This window comes from Xenopus laevis, chromosome 7S (genome assembly GCF_017654675.1).
Source record: "Xenopus laevis strain J_2021 chromosome 7S, Xenopus_laevis_v10.1, whole genome shotgun sequence".
NCBI classification, from domain to species: domain Eukaryota; kingdom Metazoa; phylum Chordata; class Amphibia; order Anura; family Pipidae; genus Xenopus; species Xenopus laevis.
The window spans coordinates 88430843-88457805 of record NC_054384.1 but is presented as its reverse complement, the minus strand read 5'-3'; the positions used below and the strand labels follow the sequence as shown (position 1 = coordinate 88457805).

General features: G+C 38.0%; 2 protein-coding genes across 10 annotated transcripts in view; one reads left to right on the top strand and one right to left on the bottom strand.

Moving 5' to 3' along the window:
• The window catches only part of LOC108697250 (calmodulin-binding transcription activator 1), a 1304230-nt gene that overhangs the window by 328210 nt on the left and 949057 nt on the right, over positions 1 to 26963 (bottom strand). The gene's annotated exons all lie outside the window — the stretch shown is intronic.
• On the top strand, positions 1233 to 4328 carry LOC121396518. Its single transcript, XM_041571500.1, has 2 exons — positions 1233 to 3841; positions 3926 to 4328. The coding sequence occupies exons 1-2, from the start codon at positions 1529 to 1531 to the stop codon at positions 4112 to 4114; spliced, it is 2502 nt and encodes an 833-aa protein (XP_041427434.1). The 5' UTR covers positions 1233 to 1528; the 3' UTR covers positions 4115 to 4328.

Sequence of the window (26963 nt, the reverse complement as noted above, 5' to 3'; positions counted from 1 at the left end):
ATTGTGCCATTTCCAAAATAAATGAGAATTATTATTAGCGATGGGCGAATTTGTCCCTGTCATGATACAGGCCTGTAATAGTTAATAAAACAGGCCAAGGTATCATGAGAAATATTTCTACCAGCATCTAAATCAGACACATAACAGGCCTCTTTTCACTATGGTCAGAGGGGTCAGAGCTGTAATTCCCTCCTCCATGCCCTGGCTGATAAGAGCCATTCCATGGGGAGGGGGAAGCCCAAGGAGTGAGAACTTAAAGTTCCCAGCAAGACCCTCAAAGGTGAAGTAAAGGTTACATATAATGTATACTCCAATATATTTATCCTTACAGAACCCAGACCTGTTGTACCAACAGTATAAAAAACTGATGATGGGTTCAAGGCAATTTCATCTTTCCAACGAGTCCAAACATGACTAGGTTTGGTACTCTGTATATTAGATGTGAATATCTGGGCAGGGGCAGGTCACAAAGTATTGATGTTTAGTATCTATGGAATCCCTGAGAGAATTAATAACCAATGAATATAATATCATCTCTCTCCTATGTTCCAATAAGGAGTTATGGTCATTATATTCTTGGTCCAGTTCCTACTCACAGGAGGTCATAAAAACTCAATCTGTGTCCTGCTAGGCCACACCCCCTTACATTCCCGAGGGAGGGGGGAGTGTGCAGTTACCTGATGCCCTGAAATCACTAATAAATAGTCAGCTCTTCTGACTAAACTTTGGATTTACTTTGGAGGACCAATTGCGATTGGAAGTTATCCCGTTTGTTTCCCCTTGCCTCCAGGACCAGGAATTCTATATCTTTGAAGTTAAGTATAGGTTTTCCATGTTTTCCCTTTTATTTTACAACTGTTTGTAATTGTATTATTGAATGTATGTCTCTTTTTGTAACATCTTTTTGTATATTGCACTGTTATACCTTTTATAATATTAAAGAGAATTTAATAAGATTGTCTTTGATGCTCTAAACGAACCTAGCCTGAAAGAGTTGAGCCTTAACCCTCTGCATACTGAAGTACTTGTTGAGTCAGTAGGAACTAACTGACTATAGGGAGAGAGTGTTAATGCATTGGTGTATTGTGAATTATTACCTGTTAGAGAGAACAGGGGAATAGTCACATTAGGTTTCTATCGCCTGTGAATGATAGATGGTGGCAGCGAATGAGTTTTGTGGGTGTTGGTTGGTGTTTGGGGTGCTTTTGTGTTAGTCTAACCTGTGTGCAAGGTGGGTGAGAGACTGAGTGAGTGACCCCTGATAGCCACACCTAAAGTCACGTGCGGTTGGAAGTACCGTGTTCGTGACAGATTGGTAGGCAGCGGTGGCATATTTTTTATTTAGAGCATTAGTGCTTGGGTTAAGTCATTAAACCTTGCACTAAAGAACTGTAAATCCTTGCGAGGAGTATACAGTCTTCAAAGACAAACTCAGTGCATACTATTTTTATTAAGACATACTTGCAAACAGTTTCCCTTCCCTTCTTGTTTTTCTTTTCTATCTTTTATTTTGGCAAAGTGTTGCAAGATGGCAGCATTTTACAAGAGGCAGACCAAGGAGACCCTCATCAATCTCTGTGAGCAAAGAGGAATTGATGTAGTGGACAAATCGAAGGAAATGTTGATTTGTGCCTTGGTGGAAAAGGAGCAGCAGAACTACACACCTGAGTCAGGAGACTATGCAACTCAGGATGTCCCAGTGATGAACTCTGTTCCTGGATCCTCTCAGCGAGAGGACAGTTCTAGCTGCAGTGGGCAGGATGACAGGAATTCATCCCTGCAAGCAGCTTTGCAATTGTTGGGTTCAGATGACCCCCAGCTGCGTCTTCAACTTATCCTGCAATATCAACAGGCAGAAAGAGATGCAGCAGCAGCAGCAGCAGAAAGAGATGCAGCAGCAGCAGCAGCAGAAAGAGATGCAGCAGCAGCAGCAGCAGCAGCAGAAAGAGATGCAGCAGCAGCTGAAAGAGATGCAGCAGCAGCTGAAAGGCAGGCAGAACGACAGCATCAACTGGAGTTAGCAAAGCTCCAGCAACAAAACTCACACCTACCGTCCATGGAACCCAGGGTGGCCCATCCTTTCCATATTTCCCATGACAAATTCCCGACCATGGAGAAGGATGGAGATATGGACACCTTCCTGCGTGGGTTTGAGAGGACTTGTAGACAGTACCAACTGCCCCGGGAACAATGGGCAAAGTACCTTACCCCAGGGTTAAAAGGCAAAGCCCTGGAAGCCTTTGTGGATTTACCACCAGAGCTCGATGGGGATTATGATGCTATCAAACAAGCCTTAATTGACCGGTATAATCTTACTCCAGAAAGATATAGGAAACGGTTTCGTTCCCTACAAAAAGGCCCTGCTGACAGCTATGCAGATATCCTAAGTAGTTTGAAAACTACCTTTAAGCAATGGGTCTCTGGACTGGATGTTACCACAATTGAGGATTTAACTGATTTGATGGTCAAAGATCAGTTTCTACACATATGTCCATTGGAAGTACGGCAGTTTGTTATGGACCAGGAGCCTAAAACAGCAGACCAGGCTGCTAAGCTTGCTGATACTTATGCAGCTAGTCGGATGCCAGAGCACCGCAGAGCATCTGTACCAAGCTACAAGGAGCGATCAACAGGAGGAATCGCACAAAGCAGTCCACAGTCTGGTGAGAATTCATATTTTGGGGGGTCTGTTGCAGCTGTGGGGCAAAAGGATACCCGCCGATGTTTTTCCTGCAACCAGATGGGCCATGTGAGGACTGACTGTCCACATAAGAAGGAACCAACTTCACCTGGACAGCCTGTTGTGATGCTTGTGTCTGGTAAGCCTGAGAATCTACATCATCATATGCAGTCTGTGATTGTGGGGGACAAAGTGACTCAGGGACTAAGAGACTCAGGTTCTAATTTTTCTCTGGTGCGTCCAGAGATGATAAAAACTGGGGACATTATACCTGGAAAGACTTTGTCCATAAAGGGAGTGGGTGGGAGCCACCCAAAGGTGCCTGTGGCAAAAGTTTTCTTGGATTGGGGTGCGGGGAGAGGTCTAAGGGAAGTGGGTGTAACTAATGAAATTCCTGTAAATGTCTTGTTGGGGAATGATTTGGGTTACATGATAACTGCTTTTGTGCCCTATGACCAGGTCTCACTAGGTCCAGCCGCGCTGGAGTGTGGCCACCCACCTCAACAGGTAATTGTAAAAAGTACAATGCAGCAAAGTAACTGGGAGGGAGGACTGGGAGGCAGGAGCCAGAGTCAACCAGTGCCTGAACCAGTGTTGTCCCAAAGTAGGGATAAGAAGGGAGAGGGGGAGGAGAGGTATCCCCTAGGAGTCTCCCTGGTGCAGCCCGGTAGTATACCGGCAGTGAGGGATTTCCAGCGTGTAATCCCTGATCCTGTACCCAAAATGCCTGAAGTCTTGAGGGGGGGTCAGCAGCTACGCCAAGCTCAGGAGTCAGTGCAGAAGCATGAGGGACAGGTGGTTAGGACTCAGAGTAGGGTCCTAGTGGATAATGCCACTCAGACTGGGGAGAGTGATGGTAGTGGTGGGCCAGGAATAGCCCTCATGCCAGAACCAGTACTGAGGGGGGCTAAGGTGGTCAGTACTAAGGAGGAAAGGCTGACAGTACCAGGAGTTGCTCCCAAGTCAGATAGCAACAAAGTAATTTTTCCAGAAGTCCAGAGTATTAAGGACGAGCCCAGTGGTTTATGCCAACCCAAGACTAAGCAGGTCAGTGGAGACCAGGGTGGCATCAAGGGGGTGGGAGGCCTCCAGCTACTTTCTATGTCTAGGCCCAGGGAATGGGAGATTAGAGATAGGCTGGAGGGCCCCTCAGTGAACAAGGTGGGAGGCCGCCAGCTAGTTTCTATGTCTAGGCCCAGGGAATGGGAGATTAGAGATAGGCTGGAGGGCCCCTCAGTGAACAAGGTGGGAGGAATAGGTCAGATGCCTGAGGAGAGCAGTGATAGACCATTGCCTACTATGCAAACCTGCACTCTGTCCAGAGACAGTGCAGATAGAGGCAAAACGGGAAGTATACCTACATCAAACCAGTCCAGTACCTGGGATTATACTGATACAGCCCTCAAGGAACAAGACTTTAGGCCTGGGAGGTAGCCTGATCCCTCATACTGTATAATATGAATGGATATTTCGATAATGACCTGGCTATGGCTATGGATTTATGTTTTTATTGTGGCAAGGTTAAGAGTGACCTGTAAGTCAATCTCCCCTTGCTCACTCTAAAAAGGGGAGGTGTCATGATACAGGCCTGTAATAGTTAATAAAACAGGCCAAGGTATCATGAGAAATATTTCTACCAGCATCTAAATCAGACACATAACAGGCCTCTTTTCACTATGGTCAGAGGGGTCAGAGCTGTAATTCCCTCCTCCATGCCCTGGCTGATAAGAGCCATTCCATGGGGAGGGGGAAGCCCAAGGAGTGAGAACTTAAAGTTCCCAGCAAGACCCTCAAAGGTGAAGTAAAGGTTACATATAATGTATACTCCAATATATTTATCCTTACAGAACCCAGACCTGTTGTACCAACAGTATAAAAAACTGATGATGGGTTCAAGGCAATTTCATCTTTCCAACGAGTCCAAACATGACTAGGTTTGGTACTCTGTATATTAGATGTGAATATCTGGGCAGGGGCAGGTCACAAAGTATTGATGTTTAGTATCTATGGAATCCCTGAGAGAATTAATAACCAATGAATATAATATCATCTCTCTCCTATGTTCCAATAAGGAGTTATGGTCATTATATTCTTGGTCCAGTTCCTACTCACAGGAGGTCATAAAAACTCAATCTGTGTCCTGCTAGGCCACACCCCCTTACATTCCCGAGGGAGGGGGGAGTGTGCAGTTACCTGATGCCCTGAAATCACTAATAAATAGTCAGCTCTTCTGACTAAACTTTGGATTTACTTTGGAGGACCAATTGCGATTGGAAGTTATCCCGTTTGTTTCCCCTTGCCTCCAGGACCAGGAATTCTATATCTTTGAAGTTAAGTATAGGTTTTCCATGTTTTCCCTTTTATTTTACAACTGTTTGTAATTGTATTATTGAATGTATGTCTCTTTTTGTAACATCTTTTTGTATATTGCACTGTTATACCTTTTATAATATTAAAGAGAATTTAATAAGATTGTCTTTGATGCTCTAAACGAACCTAGCCTGAAAGAGTTGAGCCTTAACCCTCTGCATACTGAAGTACTTGTTGAGTCAGTAGGAACTAACTGACTATAGGGAGAGAGTGTTAATGCATTGGTGTATTGTGAATTATTACCTGTTAGAGAGAACAGGGGAATAGTCACATTAGGTTTCTATCGCCTGTGAATGATAGATGGTGGCAGCGAATGAGTTTTGTGGGTGTTGGTTGGTGTTTGGGGTGCTTTTGTGTTAGTCTAACCTGTGTGCAAGGTGGGTGAGAGACTGAGTGAGTGACCCCTGATAGCCACACCTAAAGTCACGTGCGGTTGGAGGTACCGTGTTCGTGACAGTCCCGTTTCGCTTCACCACGAAATTCGCTAATTTCATGAAACAAGCATTTTGACGCCGAAGACAATTCCGATGCTGGCAACTTTTGATGCACATTAAAGTCAATGAGCGTCCGTTTACTTTATTCACCACATGCGAAAATCGGAAATTTGCTGCCAATTCGTGCCTGCTGAATAAATTCACCCATCAATAATTATTATGGCATTCGCCAGGTACAATTTGCTACAAGAGCCCTGGAAGTAGCACATCCTCAATGGAGTTGTTCATTTATGAGTACCTTTGTGTCTGTGCACCTTGCACATAGTTCTCCAAAGATTGGCAAACAAATGTAGTGGTCCTAATCAAATGTTATAAGGAGCATGCAATTTTGTTTGTAAGTAGAGCTTAAAGAAGTGCAACATTTGCATAGCGTTGCATCTAAACTCAATGATTAATTAATTTGATTATAATATTAATTATATTTTTTTTCATTCCAAATACATTTCTAATTTCTTAATAATGGGCCAAACGAAGCCTGTTTTAACCAAAATATATTTTATGATTAATGTATATATTGTCTGGGATTAAACCGGGTGTAAAGAAATCTCATGCTCTCTTTAACATTGCACGTGCCGACTGATGCCTGCATAATAAATCTTTTGAGAATAAATGAGTTTAGTAAACAAATTTTACTTTAGCTGCAAATGAAAATGTCGGAGTCCTCGATGTGTTGTGCTATGTTGTTGATTAGTGAAATCAAAATGTTGCCACTTGACAGACGGCAATGCAATGAGCAAACATTGATTTTCTTTCCCTTACTTTAATTCATTTACAGGTAAATTTCCTTTGCATCATTTTTACTTACAAAAAAAAACAACAAGTGGGTTAATACTAGAAATGTACCAAATCCATTGTTTTTGTATTCGAACAAGTAAGAAATACTCCACAAAGGATTTCTTCAATACCAAACTGAATCCCGAAATTGCTTATTCTGGTGTGACAAAACACTACAATTAGCATAATCTGTTAACAGCAATTGTCACTTTTACTTAGCCACAAATCTAAAATCAGATACATTTATGGGTACAGATGTAATATGGCCAGATACTCAGGGATCAGTCAAATGCATGTCCTGATAAAAATTTCTGGGATTCAGGCTGAACCCAGAGCCAAATTCTTGATTCATTGCTGCCATATACAGCATTAGATAAGATTACTCCAATTCTCTTTCTGGAGCAAACCCAGTCCTTTTTCTACCTTATTCTGCCCCTTCTACCTTCCCTCCACCAAAGGCTCTCCCAACTACTGGACCTGTTTTCCTGAGTGCTGGGGACTTGGGGTTTTCCAGATAAGGTGTCTTTCTGTAATTTGGATCTCTATACCTTATGGGGCAGATTTACTTAGGGTCGAATATCGAGGGTTAATTAACCCTCGATATTCGACTGTCAAAGTTAAATCCTTCAACTTCGAATATCAAAGCAAAAGGATTTATCGCTATTCGTTCGATCGAATGATCGAAGGAATAATCGTTCGATAGAACAATTAAATCCTTCGAATCAAACGATTCGAAGGATTTTAATCCATTGATCGAACTAAATTCCTTCGATCAAAAAAAGCTTAGATAGCCTATGGGGACCTTCCACATCGGCTAACATTGAGGTTCGGTAAGGTTTTACTTGGCGAAGTAGGGGTCAAAGTTTTTTTAAAAGAGACAGTACTTCGACTATCGAATGGTCGAATAGTCAAACGATTTTTTATTCGAAGTCGAAGTCGTAGTCGAAGGTCGAAGTAGCCAATTCGATGGTCGAAGCAGCCCAAAAAATCATTCGAAATTCGAAGTTTTTTTTATTCTATTCCTTCACTCGAACTAAGTAAATGTGCCCCTATGTCTACTATAAAATAATTAAAATAATTATTAAACCCAATAGGATTATTTTGCTTCCAGTAAGGATTACTTATGTATTAGTTAGGATAAAGTACAAGCTGCTGTTTTATTATTGCAGAGAAAAAATAAATAATTCTAAATTGTTTTAATTATTTGATTAAAATGGAGTCTATGGGACAGAGCCTTCCCATAATTCAGAGCTTTCTGGAGAAGAGATCCCATACCTGTAATTACTTTTAATACTAAAATGTTAGTTTTGTGTGTGAGAGTGGTTTTGCAATCAACCACCCCTTGAGTGCACATCCTCAAACCCTCCCGTGCACCACCCCTCTTGTATCACCTGCAGTTGCAATATATTTGTGGAAAGGGGTTTTGAAGGCAATTTTTTTCTGCCCATTGCACATTGACCCCAACCCAGATCATCAATTAACTCTCTTGTGTTTAAAAGTAAGCCTTTAGTCACTTTAATTGAGAATGAGAAACTTGCCCTGTATATGACAAATAGGGCTTGCATTGGCGAATGATATGCACAAATGTGTTTCTATTGAAATATTAAAATCAAGTATTAATCCATCAATAGGGTGTGTTTTAATCTTCCCAAAAGAAGGATAGTGTTTCTACTAAATTGGTGGGTGTCTCAACTTGCTTGTCTAGCCAGTTCAAGCTGCAATTGCTCTCATTTTGGATGACTTTAATTTAGCAAAGGAATGCTATACACAAGCTGCCCACCTAACCCGTGACCTTAAACAACCTTAACAACCTTTTCTTTTTTCTATGTATTTTCCTTTGCTGTGAATTTCATTATTACATGCAGAGAGGCCACAACAATTCATACTTCTTGACTGCCCATGGCAGCATTGTTGAATGGGCGATTAAGGTCACTCTCAAATTGATATCTTTATGTTACAGGTCCTTTTTCCTGTATTTCTGAAGTTTATCCGGTGAAAGATGTGACAATAGTACAGAGTGTGATGAGTTGCAGCATTCAGTGTCAAGGATAAACACCAAATCTCATATGGCCCATGTAGTAAAAGTTATTTTAATGATTTGCTTTGCCTCTAAGGCACTTCAGTAGAGAGACCATGGTAAAGATGACAGGATTCAAGGGAGATTAATTTGCTGTGTTGTGTTAGTCCTTTGGAAAATGCAGCAGAACAGAAATGAGATTCCTGGGTCGTAATGAAGTTCAGATCAATTAAAACAGTTTACTTTGTTGCTAATGATTTCAGACCAATGTACGTTACTGGTTAAGTAAATGCCTTCAAAAGTACATTCTTCTCAATAATTGTGCTAGGGGAATTTTAATAAGTTATTGGATGAATTAATAGAATGTGGGAGCAGTATTGTTATAAGTTATCATGGCAAGAGTAAGAGTGTGGCTGTTATAACTCATTAGCTACTGATGAATGAGCATAATCTTTAACTTAAAATTGGCTTGGGGGAGGTAGGTCTAGGTTGACATATAATCTCCTGGGATGCCACCAATGATGTCTAAGAAGGCTTACTGCAATTGGTTAATTTCCATTGTTTAGATGGAGTAAAATCTGTTATATTACCGATCATAGGTGGATTTTCATTAAGGCTTAAACCCCTGGTAACTCCAGTGATGTCATCATGAGATTTTGCACTGAAAATCCTGTGAGATTTCAGATGGGAAAGTTGAGATGATTTGTGTGCCAAGCTGATTTACCCAGGATGACTGTTTGTGCTGGCGATCAGGGCCAAGAGACAAAGTAGCTGCTAATCCTCCACCTGCTTGTCTGGTATGTGAGGATTCATATACAAAATTCTTTAGTGCTAAATCTGGTTCTGTTCACTTAAAATTAACAAAAGTGAACGGAAGCTTTTAATATGTTGAAAATAAACATTTACTTCTTTTAATTCAACGGGTGAACGGAGTGCTCGTCAAATTATTTCTACTCGTATGTAAGGATTGTTTAATACTTATTCTGCATCTGAATTCATCCTGGATAGATGGTTTCGGAAGGAGTTATTGGCCTAAAAATTAAATACCATCAATGGTAGTTGCATTGAACTATTTAGGTAGGTGTTAGTTGAAACTAAAAAAAGTATGCAGGTGTGATGCAGTCGTAATGGTACCATTGTGACCATCTCACTTTCACACCTGGGAAAGTTTCAGCTAAGGCCCACCTGAATAGTTCAATGGAACCATTGTGATTGAATATTGGTGACAGTTTCCTTAAAGGGTTAAAGGACATGTAAACCCCCCACAAAAATGTAATCAGTGAACAGCCTCTTTGAAATCTTTAGATAACTGGCACTCTGGTTGTTATATACTACACTGGAAATATGCCCTTATTCAATATTAAACTCATCTGCCTTTTTCCTAGGCCTCATCATTTCAGTTAACCTATTTTATAATATCAAGTGAGTTGATGATCATAAACACGATATGAATGGATTCAGACTTCAGCTGGAACAGACGGTCTTTTAATGGCTTGCATTTAGTCCCTTCTATAAACTGGAATTTTTTCCTCTGGTTTATTTTTCTTCTGGGTTATTTAAACCATCAACATTTGGAGAAACATTAGGGAAGCAGTTTTGTTTTATATGTTTTGCTCATATTGTTAATTTGAGGCCTAAAAGGCTGAATTCTGTGATTTTCTTTTACCAAATCATGTTGGCCAAATGTGTTCTACTTGTGTAGCAATAACATGTGCATAGTGTGCAGTTTCAGAAATTAAATGGATCTGACTTACCCAGACAATTTAAAAAGTCAGCTGGACAGCAAATGGGTCCTCATATCTATCATTAGCTTTACTGAAGCTAAGAAGCCCATCCAGATTCACAAATATACGTAAAGTGTTGTACTCACTGCTTACTACACTTCCTAGAATAATATATTATCAAGGTTAAGGAATGCTTTGGGTCCAGCAACATCAGGTTGTGCGTTCTAATGAACATGTGTATTTTAATAAATAATGTTCCCCCTGTTGTAAAATCTAGGAAATTGGTGGATATTAGAAATCACCTTTGAGTTCGATGACCTGTTTAAAATCTCTTGGCCCTTAACCTTGTGCTTATATATGGTTATGGAACTCCTTGGAGACTCCTTAATAGCCTTATATTTAACAAGAGGAAGTACAGCATTCACTTTATTATTACATTTATTTGTAAAACACCAACATATTCCACAGTGTTGTACGTAAGGGTATATAACAATGACAAACAAATCAATACCTTAGGTAAATATGGCCCTTACCCGGAAGGGCTTAGAATACTGTATATAAGACTGCGGATAATTAATATAGAAGGTATGTAGCTGTGGTGGAAGTATTTGTTGGGTAAATATTGACAATGTTAGTGCCTGTGGTTGGGACAGCTACATATGTAGACTTTGATGTGCAATAGGAAGTGATGACTTAAAAGCAGCTTTCGTAGCTTATTAGGTAAGTGTGTAAACTTCATTGGAGAGGTGGGTTTTAAATTTCTGCAGGTTAGTGAACTGTGCGATGCTGCAAGGTAATGAATTCCACAGGTAGGGAGCTTCTGTGAGGGCATTACTGGGGGTAGAAGAAAGTCATTAGAGAAGCAAAGTGGTTAATTTGGAATGTATCTGGAGATGATGTTTGCAATGTAAAAATGGGCCATTGTTACTAAGAGTTTTTACGTTTTAGGTAAGGGTGAGGAGTTTGATGTTTGAGTTGTGAGAATGTATTGGTAGCCAGTGCATGGATTTGGAGAGAGGTGTAGCAGAGGTGGTTTGATGGGTGAGTTGGATGAGTCTTGCAGCTGTATCCTCAAAGGATTGTAGAGAGAATAAGTGAGTTGTAGACCAGTTTAGGAGATGGTTACGATAGTCTCGGCTACAGATGACTGGAGTGGACTTATATTTTGTTGTTTCCTATACTTAAGGCATTCGTGTCATTCTTTGCAATTGATAATTAATTCGTAAATATATAGATATCGCTATATACTAATACATTTGATCACCTAGTGTTACTGGCCTAATCCTTCTAAATGTGCCATATCTGATCCTCTGATAGATCTTTTTGTTTAAAAAAAACATCAGTGAGAACACTAATTAGACGATTAGAAAAATAGCAGGCTAGGCTGAAAATGAATTATGATTTCACATTTAAAAGAATGAGAGATGGTAGGAACAGGTCTAGACTTAGATTCTAAATAGACCCTAGAATTTTAAGCCCCCCCGGCCCAATAAATGGCTTCTTACAGCAGCCCCTCAGACAGTTACACAAATCTACAGATTGCCAGCAGACCCAGGTAGGAAAAGTGGATGTGAGTAATATCAGCTAGAAAATTCCCTGAGCATTTGAAAATTGCTCAAATTTGATCTGTTCAAAATTCCTTTCAACAAGGTTGATCACGGATGCTTTCCTGGTGGGTGAAATATACCAGCACCCCATATGCCATTAGCCTTTGTTTAACACACCTGCACAACTGTTTCTAGCAGATAGAGACTGTGTTGACAGTTTGATCCTCAAATGCTGATTTGCTTCTGATTGTTTCAAATTTTATTTTTAGACTGTGTCTGAATATTTCAGACATCCGTCATTATTTCTTTAGATATTTCTTGAGATACTTGAGATACTGTGGCCTTAAAAGTATCCCAATGAGCCAGACCTTGGGCTGTCCTCCCTAATGACAGGGACAAGATACTATTATCTCCTGTCACTGTTTTCACAACATCCCTAAACGGCGCTAATCAAAATCACAATTATATTTTTGATAGAAGCGAGCAACAATGGAAATCAAACATGACTGAACTGATTGAACTTGTTAAAAATACAGTTTTTAATCATGGTTGTGCAAACATAATTAGCTTTAAAGAAGGACTTTTTTTTTATTTTTTAGCTTTTATGAAAAGAGATATTATTGCGGCAAAATAGGATATAATTCTGAGATGATTAAATCAAATGTGTCCCGATCGGCCCGTATCACCCAGACCCTTGAGTGTAGCAAGAAAGACCATTAAAGATGCAGTGCTGTGTGATTAGGGAACTAGGTGACACAGTCTGCGGTGAATCAATTTTGATTTCTCTCTACCAGTTCAGGGCATATGGAGCTTGTAATTAGTCACAGTGTTCTTGGTAGGTTATTATCTGCTGCATTCATTGCTTAATAAAGGAAATGTCTAACTTAATATACCTTGTATTCTCATTTACTAGGCCATGTCAAAGTCACCACTTGTAATACGTATATATGATCTGTGACCTCACCTACAGTATTCAGGAACTTTATTGAAGCTGAGGATCTCATGCGGATTTACTAGTGTGCTTTAATACAGAACATATCAGCATGCGTGTTTGTAAGGGTTAGTATGCATTAAGAGTGTTTTCATTACTGCTTTATTTAAAAGTTGTGTTTTTACTGTACATTTAGGTGGAAATGTAATAAAATTCATAAAGAGCAAAATTTTGTGAATAAAAATTTTCCTGTTGCAATGTTATTCTTCGTTAGGCTTTTATTGCATGGCAAATCCTAAAAAGTGTGCATAGCGAACCTTTAGCGAACCTTTAACACCTGCTCTGCAGTTAAATATTTTGTTGCAAAAACTGGTTTGCAATTGTGCAATTTTATTACAAACACTGCCAGTCTAAAATGGCGCAAACATGGTCGCTAATGTTCACAACATTTTTTTGCACTAGAGAAACATATTACTTTCCCCCTTAAAGTGATACTGACACTAAAAAAATATTATTCAAAATATTAATGTAATCAAAAGTTACCTATAGCTCATGATGATCGTTTTTCACTCTGCTGCTTTTGTAAGTAATTGTTACTTGAAGTTCCTAATCCTGACTGTTTTTCCAACCTGACTGTCCCTTCTCAACATGTCAGTTAGAGTTTCTAATGCTAACGGACTGCTGAAGCTCAAATATGGCAGCCTCATAGAGGAACATAGGGGATCAGATGGGTAATGTAAAAGCATCTGTAAATACTTTTATGGCAAAATTATAGATAGCATGCAAAGACAATATTATGATATTTGGTTTACTTTCTGGTGTCAGTATCTCTTTAATAACCTTAATTTTTGCACGTGACATTTCTTCTCAGCACCAGTGGCAACTGCAATGAAGCTATTCCAGTGCAGCAATTGATACATTGTCTACTAATGCCTAAATGCCCTTGCTGAGGCAAATACAGTAGTATGGCAGCAATCAGGAATACAGTATGCTGATACACATTCTTACTTTATATCTTTATCATCTTTAAAAACATAAGACTGGTTTACTAGAGGTCCAATGATTAAATGTAGCCCATGGGGGATAATATGGCCCTAGACTGCCTAATTTCTCCATGTTATTTTTTTATAATCAGGCCCTTGACAATGTTGTATGTCAAATAATCATAATCAAATATGGAAATATGGAAAAAGGTTACTAAGACCACAGCAAAGTCACCACTTGTATTGAACGAATGCCCCAGGATGCTTAGGAGCATAGTTTTAAAGCTGTTTTAAATGATTACTTCTAGAAATCTGTGTAACATATGTTGCAGAATAAAATAAATGTTTATAATAATGCATATTTTTCAATATTTGTGATTGAAATTCATGCATTTGGGATTGCATGAAATATATATATATATATATATATATATATATATATATATATATATATATTTATGGAGGCTTATTTATGAATGATCGATTTTAGTTGTTTTAGTGGTTTCTGAAACTACGATTAAACTCTGAAACCATGTTTGCCATTGAATTTATTAAAAGATTTGAATATGTGGTAAAAATACAAATACCTTGAAAACATGTAAAAATTTGAGTTGTTTGGACAATTCCTAGTGAAAAAAAAACAGAAAACCTTTCAAAGTCTGAATTGATTTAAAGCGGTCCAGTCCTATCAGCGCAGCTCCCATTGACGTCTATAGGACCTAGACAACTTTTACTTAGCAAAGTTTTGCCTTAGAGGTTTTACTGGTTTTAACAGTTAATAAATCTTGAATTTTTAAAGCTTTTTAGAAATATAAGAAAACCACAATTTTTTCAATATTTGTGGAAAAAAACCCAAATGTTATTGTTAAGAAATCTGCTCCAACGTGTGCATATTCGTTTATGCCATGCTAACAACACAATTTACACCAATATACACTGATTCAGACCTATAGTAAGCCATTTATACCAACATTTTGCACACTTTTATAATTTTATTTAAATTACTTATATAACCCAGCTACTAAAGGCAAAAAAACCTAGAAAAGAGAAGCACCTACTGTTAGCTACTGCAACACTCGTATAATTACGACTGAGACTGTGATTCTTCTTCTCAGAAAATTTAGAGAAGCCCACAGGCAAAGAACAGTAAGGGTGGAAATGTTTGCATGTTTCAAAGCTACAGTAATTAACAATAAATATTTAAAAAGTATCAGGTGCATTACTGAATAATTTGCTTTTTTTTTGTCTTGGATTCAGATTCAGATATATAACTGATCTGATGGACCTCTTCCACCATGACCCTTATAGGTAACTGAGAATGATGACTCTGGATGGGCATATATAAGAGTTTATGTGCCCATTAGTGACATCTATAAGAGTTTGCATCTAAATTAAACAAGAGAGCAAAGGTATCTTGAAACCTCCAGTGAGCAGCAGATAAATATTTTATAAATAAAGATCTGGTCTGCTGTGCTCAACGTATCTTAATATATACCAGTTGAATCTATAATGAGACTTTAAGAAGTCATTTGCATCACATCTAATGTGACTTGAGATATAGATCAGAGCAATTAATATTTAATTAGCTCATTATTACTGATCCCATAATTGCTTGCAAGACTGTCAATATCATTATCATTTTATAAACAAATACTGCTATTAAAGTGTCGCGGGACAGATGGAGGTTTTTATGTATCTACTAAAAAAAACAAATCAAACATAGAACTATTCTTCTCATTAAAATGTCCATAAAGTGACCGTAAGTAGCTTTACTTAGGGCAGAGGGAATTGGCTTAAATGGCAGAATGGCAATACTTTTCTCAAAGGAAAAGACAGTGGCACCCAGTGCAACATCAAGCAGGTATGCGCCTGCATTTTATTCATAGCAGGTTTTTTTTTCTCAAAATAAGGTTCCATTGCATGACTTATGCAAATAAATAAATTCAAATCCATTTGTCTAAAACTAGGACAGACTGGTCCACTTGCTGTTTGATAATCTAGGACAATTGCTGCTACTAAGTACCTCTGTCACTATAGAGGCAAATCTAAAGTGAAAAGAATATATTAATTTCACTTACAGTCTTTAGGTAGGGCACAAGCTTATCCCCACACATTTTATTTCCTGGTTCACTCACAACCCCTTCCCTTTTCCACAGGTGATGACAACACTTGAACTGGTTTTTTTTAGCCTCAATAAAGACAACCCCTGTCATTCTCTTCATTTGCTTAGTCTTAAAGGACAAGGAAAGGCAAAAAAATAAAATCCCATTTTTAATTTCTTTAATAAAAAAGAAACCTATCTCCAATATACTTTTATTAAAAAATGTGTACCAGTTAATCCATTTTTCAGCAACAGCTCCAAAATGATCTAGCATAGCAAATACATTTCACTCCAAATCTTATCCTAACTGACTCACGTGCTGAGCTTAAATTTGTATCTACAAGAGCAAAGTATCTCAAAAATTTAACCTCTGCTTAACAGTAGACCCAAATCTGCAACCTGTGTGTTGTTGCTGGGCCTTGGCATGAGTAATAAAGTCCCTGTACTTATGCTTAGTTTAACAATGTTATATGTTCCTACTGGCTTTTGAACTCTGTTACTGCAAAGAGCAGAAACACAATCCATTCTTTTGGGGGGAAGTACCACCATTACAAAATGCACAAAACTGATTCACTTATAAATTTGTTGTTTTGTAAATTTACTTTTGAAAATGTAGTGTTTGCAAAAATTATCCATTATTATTATGAAAAACAAATGTAAACAATACCAAATTAAAACCAAATCAATCTAAGCAGGGATTCATGTTTATGTTGCTTGCATAACAGAACAAAGTGGAGGATTTTGAATTTGTTACATAATTGTCCATGATTTAGAGGATGCCCGAAGGTAATAGGGATAGCAAACAAGCCCAGAGGTGGGACTGCTCACAAGCCTAGGGGTTTCTGCAATCGCCACCAGGTAGTTTCATAGATGGGGATCTTGTAGGCAATTCATTTATTTAAATTATTTGTCCTTATATAGATTATTTTACATTTTGAAATATACAAAGAACTTAATGGCACTATGTGAATCAAATTATAAATCCACACACTGTAATATGTATTTTTCTTTAAGAAGTAGTGCTAGATACTTTTAGTTATTTTTTGTATTTTCCCCATGTGACTTCCGAATAAGTTTATTATTGACCGACCGTCCTGTTAGTTATGGTGTATTATTTCATGGGGTTTCATTTACAGATTACTTAAACAATTAGGCTTCTTGTATCATCTATCCAACAAGGATATATAATATGCAGGAACAACACAATTCAATTCTACATTTGTATTGAAAAATTTAAGGTTTGTGTTCAAACTGTGTTTAAATGGACACTAGTAGAAAAGCTACAGCGACTGCCAAGAAATCAGAGGGGATAAGCTATGTTACAGCACTGAGAATGGTTTAACAGAATGTAAATTGCTAAATCCCTCAAATGTGTCACAGTGAACATTGTTAAATCATGTAACTTAAATATATATTTAATGATGTGCAACAGACTACAAAATTAAACAATCGTCTGCTCAACAGTTGCTTTGTATATACTTCAACGTGTTTTCTTATACCTACAGTGTAACCTGATTCAGTAAATGTAATTTGGGGCGTTTCGTGAATTTCCCATGAAATCCGCGAAACGCGAAAAATTTACGAAACGCGAAAAATTTGCGAAACGTCAGCATCCATTTTTGACACCGGCGTCTGTTTTTTGGACACGGCACACATTCGCTGGCGAAAAATGCACCGGCGCCCAAAAAAAACCTTTCGATGCGGTTTTGGGAATTTATTTCCCGGCGGCGAATTGTGGGAATTCGCCGCAAATTCGCGCCTGTCGAATAAATTCGCCCATCACTAAATGTAAGATTAACCCAGGTGGAATGGGTTTATGGAAAGAGAAGGAAGTTTAGATAATGGATAAATAAACGGAAGCGGCTGAAACTATTTTCCTATTCAAAGCTAGTCCTTGCAAATATTTTACTTTTCACTGAAATTTTAAATTTACTTTTTTAAAATTTACTAAATGGTGAAGTGGCTGTTTCTAGCGAAAATGCGACAGAAATACCATCTGCAGGGACATCACCAACTTACTAACAGGCGTAGAGGACAATTCTCTAGTGAAAGGGTTCATCGCTAATGAAGTGTTGCTCAGGTAAACAATCTTTACTTTGCAAATTCACTAAAGTGCAATTTTTCATAAGATGATCCCCTTTCACCAGAGTTTTCTTCGCCAGCTTAGACCTGGCGAACTGATAAGATAAAGCTACATTCTCCTCAATCTTATGTCAGTGACATCATATCTTGTATGCCGAAAAGTCATAAAAATTTTAAAAAACTCTGGCCTTTTTTTTATATTTTAAAGCAAGATTGTCTTTAAAAGTTGTAACTATTGAAAATTTTTGTTTTAACATTATTTTTTACCATTTGAGGGGCATGCCACATTTGTTTTAGGGTGGACTCATATCTAGGGCATTAGAGGATCTCTTTTGTCTTTATTTTGCTTCCTTTTGTTTGTTATTTGTAATAATAAGTGGCCACTTCAAGCATTTGCAGCAACATATCTAATAAAATTATATATACGACCTATATGTACTTGCCCTATTCGGATTGACCTAAGCCCAAGTGTTCTGACAAAGAATGTTTACGAAATTAAATGAAATGCTTTTGCTGACTAATTTAAGACAGTGTTTGGCTGCAGAGACGCAACTTCGCAATTTAATGAATTAGCATATAAAAAACGGACGCCGGTGCCAAAAACGGGCACCGGCGCCAAAAACGGGCGCCGAGAAAAACGGGCGCCGGCGTCAAAAACGGGCGCCGTCGTCAAAAACGAGATGCCGGCGCCGTTTCGCGAATTTTTCGCCGTTTCGCGAATTTCGCGCGAAATTCGCGAATTTTTCGGCGAAGCGAAACGGCGCAAATTCGCCCATCACTAATAGTGGTAGCTAATTTGTGCCGAGAAATGTGGTGGAGCCTGCACAGGTGAAAATTCGCCCTTTAGTGAATTTGCCCCATAGAGTTTGTATGTTCTCTACTCACTTGCAAAGATTTTCTCAAGGCCAGTTTTCCTGTCACACAAAAACATATGGACAGATAATGTGACTCCTAATACAATTTACCATTGTGTGTGAATGTGACAGGGACCTGAGCAGGGCCGGATTTGTGGCAAGACCACAAAGGCCCAGACATAGGGCAGCACAAATTAAGGGGCAGCATGCTGCATCAGAAGTTGGATCACTGGGGTCTAGGAGTGCTGCACGTGTGTCCTGTACCCTCTGTGCACACAATCCTAGAGGGACAGACAGTGGAGGAAGATAAATCCATCCCTGGATCTAATGAATACATAGTCAAGATCAGTGATGCCCTATTCTATCCCTACTTCACAATTGGAAAGAAAAGACAGCAGTTGTTTATTACCATTAATAATTACATAAATAATACATAACAAACCATACATTTAAAACAAACCAAACATTAGTAAACAATGGCCATGTCCTCCCATAGGACGGATTCAGGTCTAAAGCCTGGTTCCTGCCTGTAGATATCAGGATTTTAGATTTAAGCCATAAATGGTTATTATCAAAGAACAAAAGATTATAGAATAGGACACTGCCACAGAACAGCTGTGTTAGACTCTACACTTCAAGGTTAAAGGCCATTCTGTTATTAGAATGTAGAATGTTTGCACAGAACAAGGAATACATCTGTTGTCTCATGTCACAAGTATAGTGCAAGGCCAAGCAAGACACATCGTCTCAGAAACTACAGCATAGATACCATTCTGGACACTGTGTTGACACAGCAATTGTACCTTATTTGGCTATTGTAGTGAGACTGTGAGTCTGTCCCTAAGATGGAAATAGTGACACAGTTATGCTAAAACAAGAATGATGATTGGATGCCACTGGATCAGCCCATGGAAGAAGAAATGGTTAAATAGTCATCTGTTGTATTGCTTATTGTCCCCCAACGTCCTCACGAGCTTTCAGGGCGTGTGAGCTATTATTTAATACTCTGTATTGTAATACTCTGTATTAATGTATACCTCAAATAAAGCTGTCTGGTTAATTTCCTGAGAGAATCTGTTTGGTTCAAGTCAGGCCCAGGGGGAACTTCGGGGCCAGGCTCGATTTGAGTAAGTATTTATTTAAATCCAAGAGGGACTTACTCATCGTGGCTGAGAATCTTATATCCCTGGAGGACTATAGGAGCATAAATCCGACATTTCTGGGGGCTTCGTTCCGGTCCTGTGGTTCTGGTCGTGACGCAAGGACAGATTGTCGAGACTCAGCTCGTGGTAAGTATGTTTCTTTTTAAATCTCGGGAAAGAATGGTGCCACAAGGTTCGCAACCTAGTGCAGATATTATTAGTCTACGGAGTGGTGTATCTAAAAGTACTGTTTCGTCAGGCAGCACAGAAGCTTTTTCCCCTGTTTTGTTACTTCTTCCTAATGTTTTCCTTGAATATGTTCAATGTTGGATCACTAAATATGGCGGGCCATTTAAACTAAATAAAGAAATAAATGAAAATGAGATAGAGGAAAGTCTGGATACTTTGACCTCATCAATGGAATTAAAAGATGGAAAAATAAAAAAGGGAAGAACTTTACAAGCACTGCTGGATTTAGTCTTGACTTCCCTTTCATTAACTGTAAAGCTGCAGGTCAGTTATAATTTACAGTATTCTTATGTAGAAAGACTGCTGGTTCAGTTAAAAAATTGTAGACATTCAGCTGTCCTCCTCCAGCATAGTATCAACAAACTGACAGCTGACAGTGTAAGATCATGTCATTTGAATAGGAGGAGAAGTAATAAGAATTGTTTTGTTACACAAGAAAGTGATCATTGTAACACTTCAACTGATGCAACTAACAGAGTTAATCCAACTGACTCTGAAATATCTAATATTGCACCAGTGTTATTTCAATATAATGAAAAGGTTTTGGTGGGTTTCAACAATTTGAACAACTTGAATGCTGCAATTTTTCCCACATTTCCTTGTGAATTTCAAACATACAGCAATGTATATGTAAAAATCATAAGAGCAGCAATTATACATACAAATAAATTACACCAAAAGTGTAAATGTAGAAATATAAACCTCGTGTTCTGTTTTGACAATGGAGGTTAGGTTTAAAGTAGAAGAAAGCTATTCTGGATTCTATGATTTCTGAAAAAGGTTGTAAATGAATTAAAATAAATAATTTAGCATTTATACATCTTTTTATATCAGAGTTGGGAATCTAGTATAATGTTTGTTTTATTTCTTGAATGGAAACCATCAGCACTGTTGTGATTTTTTCTAATGTATGTTTTATTTTGCAGGTGTTTAAAGCTTCAGACCAGAGAACCAGATCTGTTTGAGTAGTTTTAGATACTGTTGAAAGACATGCAAACAATACTTTAGGAAACATATGTTTCCATATTAAATTTTATGTTTTTAGTAATATTAGTTTGCATTTAAAATTTAGATGCACTATAAATTACTTTTCTTAATTGTTCTCTTTCCTTAGTAGAAGATTTGACAACAATGACATAGATTGATTAGTAGAAAAGTTTATCTCTTTAACAGCTGTTCAACCTCGAGGACAAAGATATCTTTGGCAGTCTGCAGGAGAGATCGGACATTTCTAAGTTTATGTCATGTTTCTTTCCTTCTTCTTTCTGTATTTGTTTTAACTTTCTATTGTTTAATTAATATTCCTTTTCTGTATAGTTACTTTTATATGTAACACATCACTAACAACTTATTTTTCTGTATATGTCTCACTTCTAATACTTTCTATTTTATTTTTATCACTCTACTGTCTTGTCTAAAATTACTAATTTCTCTAATATCACTAATGAATTTCCTTTCTTATTGATTGTTAACTAACATGCATGAATCACAGAATCCCTACTAAAATTTTCTAACCAATAATGTCTAAACACTTAATATAAAACAATAAGTAAAAACCATTTGGCAAAGCAAAAGCTCAAAGATTTTTTTTTTTTTTTTGCCATCACATATTATATTAACATATTTTTATTTTTTCATAAACGTTATCCTAAACATAGTTTACTGTGATATTTTAACATAAGTATTCCAGTATAATAACATTGTACTATGGTTTATATGGGATATTTTTTCATTTATGTTATGGTCTAAAAATCTGATATCTAAAAAATTTTTTTTTTGTATACCATCTATAATTTGGGACATGATTCTAGACCACGTGGAAGAGTGTTAGTACATGTTGAATAGTTCTAGTATCAATTAACTTTATTATTATCAATGTACCATCACTTTGAATTAATTACCTCTTTAAAACATTTATTGATATTGTTTGTTGTAACTGTAATTCCATCTCTAAGTACCATTCCACAATTCAACTACATATATCATATTCAATGGTATATATATATATTTACAACCTATTTATTGTGATTACTTTAAATATAATGATGATGATGAACGATTTTACAACAAATGTTTTTTTTTTTTTTTTACATCAAGATATTGTAATTAATTATATTTTTGCAATCTATTTAATTTCAAAATTTTTAATGGAAAGGGTTAATTGATAGCATTGATCATTAGTAACTGTGAAACACAAGCAGGCCATTACCAGGGTAATGTTAATAACTTCTTATATAAAAGTATTCTGTTGAAAACAACAATTCTACTTACTCAGCAATTACTTATGTGTAACTTCTAATGTTTATATTGGTGTTTATGTGTGCATGCTAAATGTTTTAAAAAAAAAAAAAAAAAAAAATCAGACGGCTATATATAAATTATATGATAAATGTTATACGTTTACCAAATATTTATTATTGTATTTTCAATAGCATTTATACCATGATTATACACCACAGTAATCATCCTGTTTTAATATAAAATATTTCTTTATTTGTGTACTCATATCTTCTATATTTTTGTTTCTTTGTAGATAACACCACCTTTACTTACTTTCTTCTATTCTTGGCTTAATCTTTTTGACTGGCACATGGGCATGTTTGTTTAAAAATCTACCAGATAGATTAAACAGCTGAATATTCAATTGCTGTACAATAGCTACACATGAAACTATATCAGTGGTGAAGCACACAGACAAAAGCATTCATTACACCAACTCTGCTACAGTATGAACTTTCATCGTCATTGCACTGACTAAAAGTAAAATCTTGGACTGATGCTTTAAGAGACTATTTCAAAGACATTTCTACATTGCCATTCTATGATACACCATATCATCACAGGCTAGAGGACTAGTCCGAAGTGGTGCTGGATCATCTGGACATTGAATGGACTATGCATCTTCTCTGGATTTCTCCATTTTCATCATTGAAATGCCTTTATATATACTGTATATGCATATTACTGTGTTGATAAGTCCACTGTGATTGTAGCATTTTATATTTGTCTGGTAGAACCAATTTTTTTTTTTTCCATTTTTATATGTATTTTTTGTTTTCAGCCCGCAGTGCTAGCTTAAGGATTTTGCTTATATTAGAAGAAAAAAAGTGGGGGAATGTAGATATCAGGATTTTAGATTTAAGCCATAAATGGTTATTATCAAAGAACAAAAGATTATAGAATAGGACACTGCCACAGAACAGCTGTGTTAGACTCTACACTTCAAGGTTAAAGGCCATTCTGTTATTAGAATGTAGAATGTTTGCACAGAACAAGGAATACATCTGTTGTCTCATGTCACAAGTATAGTGCAAGGCCAAGCAAGACACATCGTCTCAGAAACTACAGCATAGATACCATTCTGGACACTGTGTTGACACAGCAATTGTACCTTATTTGGCTATTGTAGTGAGACTGTGAGTCTGTCCCTAAGATGGAAATAGTGACACAGTTATGCTAAAACAAGAATGATGATTGGATGCCACTGGATCAGCCCATGGAAGAAGAAATGGTTAAATAGTCATCTGTTGTATTGCTTATTGTCCCCCAACGTCCTCACGAGCTTTCAGGGCGTGTGAGCTATTATTTAATACTCTGTATTGTAATACTCTGTATTAATGTATACCTCAAATAAAGCTGTCTGGTTAATTTCCTGAGAGAATCTGTTTGGTTCAAGTCAGGCCCAGGGGGAACTTCGGGGCCAGGCTCGATTTGAGTAAGTATTTATTTAAATCCAAGAGGGACTTACTCATCGTGGCTGAGAATCTTATATCCCTGGAGGACTATAGGAGCATAAATCCGACACTGCCTTCTTTCAAAGTCCCCAACCGAGGCTATCCACCTCCCCTCAGGCCTAACTAGTTAACAACTCACCTTGCCCACTTCCCATTCTACTTACCCCTAGAGCTCAGAGTCAGGGCACCCCTGTTAACTGTTACAATTTCACCTCTCCGAACCCATCAGCAGGGAGGGATAGCTGTTGTTGTGCTCCTGGCCCTCTACCCGCTAAAAGCTAACTCCAGGTAATTTATAATTCTGCCTTTAAGCCCTTAACCCAGTCAATCACTATCCAGGGGAGGGGGAAGAATAATCATTTCTGAACATTATATAACTTTTTTAGCATATATACTAATTATCTTAAAGGACAAGGAAAGTCTAAAATAGAATAAGGCTAGAAATGCTTTATTTTGTATACTAAACATACGAATGAACTTACTGCACCACAAGCCCAATCAAACAAATGATTTATGCTTTCAAAGTTGGCCACAGGGGGTTGTCATCTTGTAACTTTGTTAAACATCGTTGCCTGACCCTGACCCTGCACATGCTCAGTGTGGTCTGGGCTGCTTAGGGATCGCCATAAACAAAGCTGCTTGAGTTCTGCATGGCTGGGAAGTAAAGGTGGCCATACACGGGCCGATAAAAGCTGCTGACAGACCGAGTCGGCAGCTTATTGGCCCGTGTATGGGGGCCCCCGACGGGCTTCCCCGATCGAGATCTGGCCGAAAGTCGGCCAGATCTCGATCGGATGGGGTTAAAAATCCCATCTGTTCGTTGATGCGGTCCCGCGATCTGACCGCCCGTTTGCGAATGTGAAGGATCCGATCGTTGGGCCCTAGGGCCCACGATCGGATCAGCCCGATATTGCCCACCTCAAGGTGGGCATATCGGAGGGAGATCCGCTCGTTTGGCGACATCGCCAAACGAGCGGATCTATCCGTGTATGGCCACCTTAAGGCGGGGGCTCCCCCTGCTGTTCATAAGTATGATTGTTTCCCTGCTCAGCAGTTAGGGACCATATGACAATTCCTATCCACAGCAGTAAATGAAGGGAGAATTTCACTGCATACGGTCAGGTTTCTTATAAAAACGGCACATTTTTTAATTAAAGTATATTGGATATAGGTTTCTTTTTCATTAAAGAAATTAAAAATGGAATTTATTTTTTTTTGCCTTTCCTTGTCCTTTAAAAGATTCTAAGCACAGTAACCAATTTTTAAAGTGATCTCTTTGCTGCAGTTAATGACAGTTGCTGTCCTCTGACAATAATCACCAGGGGGCTAATATTTTGATTATACCTTTCTTTCTCCTTTTATTGGAAATATCCCTGGCCATTCTAAAAGTATTTCATTTCAAAAAGATAAGTAAATAGCTTATAAAATGGCTTTATTATATTTAGAATCTGTCTCATGGTAAATCTGGATGGGTATGCCACAGTCCCTTTATTTGTACCTTTGCCCTTTCCTCTCTTTTGCTTATTGAATCTCTTTTCTCTGTTCTCAGGAAAACACTATGCTTTGGAGTCGTTCGTAAATGTTTCTATAACCTACGAATAACACAGCGTTCTTGGAAATGAAAGCATCAAAAGGTTGTCATTTTGGGGATATTTTACTATACAATAGAAAATTGATTTTTTAAGAAAAAAAAAATTGTGATTGTTGTGGCATTCCGGGAGAGAGAATGACTTATCAACCCAAAAAATGCCAGCTACTCACTATAAAAATATACAAGTGGGGAAGATGAAAACATTTAACCCTCTCTTCACCAACGTCAAAGCATTTTATTCCCAGCTTTAATTTGCAAAGAAAATCGAAACTACCAATAAAAAAAAAACAAATTGAATATAAAATAGCTTGAAGAAAAAAAACAGAAAAGCCTCTCAATTTTAATGCAACGTGTTTGTCATATAAGGCATTGGCAGCTATAAGCTTTGGGTTTTGTTTAGAGTTGCTATAATAATTTTATGTACTCTCAGTAGTGCACTGTTAAATGAAAAATACACTCTATATATTTTTTACTTTTAATGACAATGCTAGCGTCAGGGTTCTGTATTTCTCTTTGGCTTTTTCATAACCAGTGTTTATATATTGTTAACTTTGTTCTGACAGCCACATAAAAACCACGCCGGGATTTCTGAAGGTTGCTAAAGGACACCAACAAATGGTTAATATCTCTTTAACCTTCTGGTAACCTTCAGGAATGTTTTAGACGGTTTCCAAACAAATGAAAAAGATATATATAATACAATATAATGTAATGTATGAAATGAAAGCTCTCAATAGCAGCCAGTACCCACCCTTTTAGAAAGATCCCTAAAAGAACTACAGATCATAAAAGCAAGTTCGTGCAATCAGATGGTCAAGACAGTGGGGCTCATTTATTAACGCAGCGCAGCGCTAAAAAGAGCGCAGTGGCCTGACATTTGCCCAGCGCATGCGAGTATTTAATAATGTAGCGCACGATACCTTAACAGTGCGATTTGTGCGCTAATGTAGACACAGACAGGTGCGACGTGTGAAACTGCGTATCAGCTGTCGCAGTGCTTATAATAAATTGTGCGCACAGGAAGATACCGCAAAGGTATGGATTAGTTGTGCTCATGTATGAATGCGCTGCTTTAATTAGTTGCGTCACATATTGCGCATATTGCGTTCACTTAGACGCATCTGCATTTGTTTCTGTGCTAATATTTGTTTGGTTGCAAAGGTGTTTAGCCTACCTGATACCCTTAAAGGAACCTTGGTCAATATAAACATGTTGGGTGGAAGGCGTGGTTAATATGCACTTTACAGGGGTTGTTCATCTTTGAGTAAACTTTGAGTTAACAAACATCCCCACCAACAGCAGCACCATTGCAGAACACAGTTTAGCAGTGTGGCTCTGCACACATATATAAAATTCTCTTTTAAGCAACATGAAACGCAAAAATGTGAATATACAAGCGCAGCTGGGCAGGAATGCGCATTTTGAAGAGCGTTACTATTACGCCACAAAGAGGCAGTCGTAAAATTTGTGGTGCTGTTGCCCGGGTGCAGTTTTGCACATATACAGACGCAAATCTGCGACGGGCGCAGTGCAAGCGCATTGTAGCCACGCCCACAGCCACGCCCCTAACAACCACGGCATCGTTTGCGACATAAATGCCCAATCTTTTGCGCAATGCGCATAAACAAAACCATCGCAAAAGCTCTGTGTTATGCGCAATATCACGCAAATATATTAGCGATCACGCTCG